At 42.5% G+C, this 6775-nt stretch overlaps 1 protein-coding gene across 1 annotated transcript; it reads left to right on the top strand.

The window, feature by feature from the left end:
* The first annotated feature begins 221 nt into the window (after nucleotides 1–221).
* On the top strand, nucleotides 222–6044 carry LOC135251140 (solute carrier family 25 member 53-like). The gene is made up of 2 exons (XM_064328285.1): nucleotides 222–1423; nucleotides 3559–6044. The coding sequence occupies exon 2, from the start codon at nucleotides 3595–3597 to the stop codon at nucleotides 4480–4482; it is 888 nt and encodes a 295-aa protein (XP_064184355.1). The 5' UTR covers nucleotides 222–1423; nucleotides 3559–3594; the 3' UTR covers nucleotides 4483–6044.
* The last annotated feature ends 731 nt before the right edge of the window (nucleotides 6045–6775 follow it).

Below are 6775 nucleotides of genomic sequence, written 5' to 3'. Positions count from 1 at the left end.
TATACTTTATCTAGGCTCTATAATGAATGCATAAACAATATGTCCCATTATGTAGAAACGTAACTAGAACCAGCCATCTCCTGTTTTAATGAGAAAAATACAATTCATTTTGTAAATAAATTATTTCTTTTTTATTTTACCTTCCTTGTGTACATTCAGGTTAAATGTGCTGAATTAACACTTAAAACTACAATTTTAATGAAAATGTGCATGTACCAATATGATTTACAATTATAATTGGAGAGTAAGTCTGTTAACTACAATCGTAGCTTTCTTTTTTTCATTATGCAGCCAACAACTGTGCGTAGTGACGTAAAATAGCCACAAATGCACACAACGATGGCAAAGATTCCACTCCATTATAAGTTATTTGTATTTGTTTAATTGTACTATAGTAACACTGTGGGCGGAATCTCGAAGTCGCATTATGGGGCCACGAGATAGAGTAATCCGACACAACATGGAGAAGCCTATTTGCGGCCTAGGGTAGAGGGCAGAATAAGGAAAACTACCACATGCTGTGTGCGCGGGCGCTTTGGAGACCAAGCCCCTTAATAGAAGCGCTCCACCGAAAATTGAGCGTTTGTCGACCATCGTCAGCAACAACCCTTAGTGTTCGTCATGCAATTAGTGTTTTGAATACTACAGGACCCTGAGTCTTTCCACACAAGTCGCTTTTGAATTGCAATTTCTCCAGTGTTTTGAATGGTTCTGGTTGAAGTTGACCGGAAGCTTTCATTGTTGCCTGCAAGCGAAACGGCAACGTCTGCTGGAGAGAGGTGCCGCTTGGTTTCACCTCTCATCAACCTTTCTACGGAACGTTACGGCAACTGATTTTTACCAAGCATGGCATGGACATAAAGTGATCGACCAATATGACCTAAACTGTACTGCGTAGGCCTAGGCTACTCATATTTCGGTCTAGTGTGTTTTGTTTGGTCGCCCGGCCTGTGATTGATTGCAGATCTGAAGCCACAGCAACAACTTTACCAAAAGCTAAGAACGCGGCTCAGCTCCGACGAATGGAATCGCAGTTCTTCTTACCGGGTTGAGGGATATGTGATTGTCCAATCAACAAGAGCCGGTTAAAATAATCCTTCCAATGGTTATTCTAGAGAGGGGTGGGACTACACGACAAAGCAAGTAGCGAAGCGCCAATCCAATGTTCCCGAATGGAAATAAACGACAGCCTACTGATTATTGTGCTGCAAACTAAAATGTTGAAATAGTCATTTGTGATTCATTATATTCGTATTTTGGTTTACATTTCAGGATATCCCTTGGTACATTTATTTATTTAAGTGTTGCATATCCATGGTTAGCTGGCTATGTTGATTTTTTATTGTTGATATTGTTAAACCACTTATATTATACATTTTGGTTTAAGTAGGCAATTGCTCCAGTGTGAAGTCGCTGTACGCAGGTAGGCTAATGAATCGTCTTCATACCAACTGCAATATAAGAACAAAGGATGACGGTCACTTTCTTTGCTCTGTGCTTGTGGTATAGGTCTTATTTGCGAATCTCACGTAGCCTATTTTCTGTAGATGTCAGCTAGCTATCATGTATGAAATCGGCTGCAGGAGTACATCCTGGTTACTATCGAATGCTTTGCTTAAAATAATAATTTATTTCTGTTGGTATATAAACATACACCATAAGGGCTGTATTCCCTTTTATATTTTTTAAATGAACAATAAGGCTAAGGGTGATGTCCATGTCACTTGGCGTCGGAAGTAATTTTATGTGGCAAGTAGCCTATATTCACGTGCTAACTCTCAACGGGTCTGGACGATATTTTAACGTTTACACACCCTGCTGTAAGATTGTGCGCTCCTTTCTTTAGAATCGAAAGCCAGATCCGCGAGATTACCTATTAAAACAAGATTTCAATACTTTTCTTTATCATAGTTCTTCTTTGGTCGTTATACTTGCTTCAAGCGCCCTGAAAAAAATATTCACATCCTTCATTCATAAGGGTGAGCAAAAAAGACTGAACCAAATAAATTATAGCCTACTGAGCAGTAGTTTAATTCTTAGACGTAGAAAATATATTCCTTAAACAATGATTCAATCCAATCGACCAAAATTACACTGTTTTTCGTAAATAAATCAGGATATGGTCTGTTATAAATCACATACGGTCTGTTTTGAGTCCTTACTCAATTCACAAGAATAACACTACCATTTTCCACAGGGTTTTATGAGATTGTTGAACATATAGAAGAATCTTGGACAGTTCCTCTATACGGGGTCTTTCAAAATCCTTCTGTATACACTTGTGGACTGCCCTCTTTCTGCAAACAATTAATTTTGTTGCCAGTTAGCCATGTCTTGATTAATTTTAATCTATGCTCAGGATCATCAACTGAAGTTGTGATTCCTTTGACTTTAGAAAGAGCCCTAAGACCAGTGTTTATGAAACAACACGATCACATTAAATATCTATTCCATATTGTACTGTGGGTATGACATGTTTTTCCTCAAGTTCAATTTTGGTGTCCAGTTCCAAATGAAGTACCAATGCAATTGAGAATACTCCAGACTTTTTTTGTTTGCCTTCAATAGAGGCTTTTTTTCTAGCAACTCACCCAAAAAGCCTTTTGGCTAGGAGGTGGTTTCTGATGGTATTTTAAAGATTTTATGTCCCCAAGATGCAACCCGGTTTTATGCCAACTGTGGTCCCTTTACCACATATGTTTCACCATATAGAAATTACAACACTTTTTATATATAGTCCTTCCATTTTGGGGCACAATAATGTTAGGGACAAATGGCTTCACAGGTGTTTCTGATTAGTCAGGTGTGTTCAATGACTTCTGTTGTGCAGATATAGAGATTTCAGAATCTAGTTTTGATTCTGGGCTTTTGATTGCCTTTGAGATATATTTTTGGACTTTGTCAACCTGAGGACCAGAGTTGTGCCAGTGAAAGTCAAGGAAGCCATTATAAAAACAGTCAGAGACATAGGCCAAAAGTTAAGCATACCAAAACCAACTAATTGGAGCATCATAAAGAAGGAAGAGAGCACTGGTGAGCTCAGCAATTGCAGAGGGCCTGATAGACTAAGGAAGATCTCTACAGTTCATGACTGAAGAATTCACACCATAATGAAGAAAAAACCCCAACACCTGTCCAACAGATCACAAACACTCTTCAAGAGGCAAGCGTGGATTAGTCACTGACTACTGTGTACAGAAGACTTCATGGAAACACAACTGCAGGGGCTACAGTGCAAGGTGCAAAAATAGGATGGCCAGGTTACAGCACCTAAAAGAGCCTGCAGAGTTCTGGAAAATGGTCTTGTGTCCAAGACCAAGATTCACTTGTATCAGAGTGAAGGCAAGAGCTGAGTATGGAGGCCAAAAGGAACTGCCCAAGATTCAAAACACCCTCCACCCTGGCCCCCCATTCATGAAACGTGGTGGGTGTGTGTGTGTTATGGTTTGGGCAGGTATGGCTGCCACAGGTACTGGCTCACTTTTCTGCACTAGTCACTTAAAGACTACAAATATCAATGATAGTGTTTTGTAATTAGCTTGTGATATGCTATGTCAGACTACAGGGTGGTGCTGTGCCTCGTCAGGGAGGGCGATGGAAAGGAGCGGTGGAGAGAGAGGTGGCGATGAGAAGCTCACCCGCCGCGACCTGTTTGCCTGGCTCCGCAGCTACCTGCACGGAGGCACCTCCAGCCTGCTGTCTACGCTGACCACGCTGGTCACGTTCCCCGTCTACAAGACCGTGTTCCGCCAGCAGCTGCACAACACCCTGCTGCGCGAGACCCTGGCTCAGCTCTACAGGGAGGGCCCTCGCAAGCTCTACAGGGGGGTGGTTCCCCCCTTGCTGGCGAAGACGCTGCATGGGACCCTTCTCTTCGGCCTCCACGACACCTTCCTGCACCAGCTGTTGGCACAGGGCGGAGGCTCCGTGCCCCTCGTCGCCCTGCAGGTCCTGGCAGGTGTGGGCACGGGGGTGGCGGAGGCCCTGGTGTTCACTCCCTTTGAGCGCGTGCAGAACGTGCTGCAGAACGGGGGGAACGACCACAGCCTGCCCACCCTCCGGAGCGTGCTGCTGCGTCTCCGCGGCGAGAGCGCGGCCGCCGGCTTCTACAGGGCGGCGGTGCCCGTGCTGGCCCGCAACGCCCTGGGCAACAGCCTGTACTTCGGGCTGAAGGACCCCATGCGGGACGCTCTCCGGGAGCGGGGGCTGTCCCCTGGGGCGTCCTCCTTCATGTCGGGCATGGTCAACGCCATGGCCATAAGCCTGCCGCTGTACCCGCTCTCGGTGCTGGTAGCGAACATGCAGGCGCAGGTCGGGGGGGCTGGGGGAGGGGCCAGGCAGTGCTGGGCGGAGCTGTGGGAGACCCGGCAGCGAAGGGTGAGCCTGCTGTACCGGGGCGGCTCCCTGGTCATCCTGCGCTCCTGCCTCACCTGGGGCATCACCACCGCCATCTACGACCGCCTGGAGAGACGTAGCGGTTAATGGCGGAGGAGAAGGGGGGACACACAACCCAAATACCCCACCCCTCCATCCCTCCAGTCTGGGGTGATTACATGCCACCTATCAGTCCTGTCTCTGAGGTGCCTTTCACTGTGTCACCAAGTATGAATGATCTGATCATCTTGTCAGTGTAAGAAGGACCTGCTCTTAAACCAGGTTCTTAAAATTGCATGTTTCTCACATTGTGGCATGTTTATTTGTTGTGAATGCATTGTTTTGTACGAACAGTATTTATATTGTTGTCAAGTCAGAGTACTTCCTCTCTATCTTTCTGGTTTTAAGAATTTTACATTAACCATACCGTCACTGCCATTTCTATGTTCTGCACTCTGGAAGTGCCTTAAAATGATGTGTTCGCTCAGGGTTTGCTTAATTCAGTGCTTCTGCCCATTGATGATTTATATTAGGTGGCAACTGCCTTGAAATAAAAATCCATGTATGATTTGAGGTTTATTTGGGGTTATTTTAATAATATTAATATTTCACATGATTTACTTCCTTTACCAAGAGTATTTGCACAATCATCTGTCTGGTTTATGTACTGCACACTACTTTTATTTTGTTTGGGGCAAAAATAGGTGGAGCTCTCAGAATAAAGAAAAACCTTTTGTTTTTGCTGGACAAAGTATGGTTTGGCATTTGGGATTTATTTTATTTATTTATTATTTTATTATTTAATTTTTTTACATTACTTACACATAACATTCATATTATGTCTGTATTCTATGCAGTGTTTTTTCTCCAGAGCTTGTCAGTAGAGGGCACTGCTGTACACACGCTGTATACAGCTGAACTAATGTTCAATGCACCCGTCTATGTATTGTTATATATTAGCACTATTTCTTTTTACTTTTTAGTTTTGAAGAATTGTTATTACCTTATAGAGGTTGTGTAAAAGTACAAAGATGAACATTTGTACGCATCAATACTGTATACTAAATCTGAAATTGCTGCTAAATGCATCTGTTAAAAGCCTAAATGTAATGTAAGTTTTCGGGTTACCTCTGAGTGTGCATCCCTGCCGTTTGCTTGTTAATCAGATGTTTCCCCCTGGCAACACATATGTGCTATGCATATATTTTATTACAATGTTAGTGCTAAGTGTCTTGAGAGAATTGTATACTACCTTTACTCAACAGTAGCTCATACCATAAGCTGTGGCCATGGGGTGGCGATGTTGTAAATATTAAAGTAGTTGAATAAGACAAGAAATTCAATTGTATTTTATGATCTTATAAAATAATTCATACTTAATTGAACTGAATATTATGTAATACATATGTGCAAGATGTGAAGTGTGTTTTTAAGACAGTAAAAAGGGCGACGCCTTTATGTGCTCAAATGATAGTCTTCATATTTTGAAGGACTTTAGGTCTGGCCAATAATGAAAATGAGATGGCGTGAATGGACCAATGACTGAGAATGGGTTGATACCTATGTTAAGGTGGTGTAGGGCGTGCTGTACTATTTAAACCGCTTGTCTCTGACGGATGTCACAGAAGTACCTCTAAGAAGGAATTTACGGTCCAATCGCTAACTGATAATCTCAGGTAGGTATATGCGGTAATATATGTTATCAAAAAAATAAAATGTTGTGGATATGGGGTAACTACTACTTTAATTATATAATTTAATTGATTTCATTTCCATTTATACGTTCTGAATATTTGTACACTTAATAATTTTACAGTTGAGGTTCCATATTACCATTCACACGCATGATTTGATATGAAATATTTAGTTTACTTGCATCTGTTATTGCAAGTTCATTTATGCGGCAAACGCACCTGTTTATCCACGTGTTATTTTATGTTTTCTGCTTTTCCTTCTTTCTCCGTTATGTTGATAGCGTCTATAGCGATTATATTTTCACGCTACTACAGTAGCACATTCCTTTGTGCGAAGTACTGCTCGGTGGAATTTTAGTCATAGGTGCTCTTGGCGGGGCTATTTTATGTAGACCATCAGGTCAGCTGAATGTATAGCTTATATAGCTTTAATACATTAAAGCATTTGGGCTGAAAGGTATATAGCTTTTTTTCGTCCGTTATATTGACACGTAGAAGGTTTAATTCGTCTATCTGCCTATCTGATTCACGCATTCCTCTGCAGAATGCGTTCTTGTGTAGAGTCTGTGTCAGGGAGTGCCTGCTGCCGCACCTGCAGGCAGAGGGCTTGCAGTCACCGATCTGATCCTCCTCTTTGATTGGCTGTGTTGCTACTGTCGGTACTTTGTTTTCTCGTTGTAGAGTTAACACTCCCCAGAAGTCGAGTC

This window comes from Anguilla rostrata, chromosome 3, assembly GCF_018555375.3.
Source record: "Anguilla rostrata isolate EN2019 chromosome 3, ASM1855537v3, whole genome shotgun sequence".
NCBI classification, from domain to species: domain Eukaryota; kingdom Metazoa; phylum Chordata; class Actinopteri; order Anguilliformes; family Anguillidae; genus Anguilla; species Anguilla rostrata.
The sequence above is the reverse complement of the archived record's forward strand: the minus strand, read 5'-3'. Positions and strand labels throughout refer to the sequence as shown.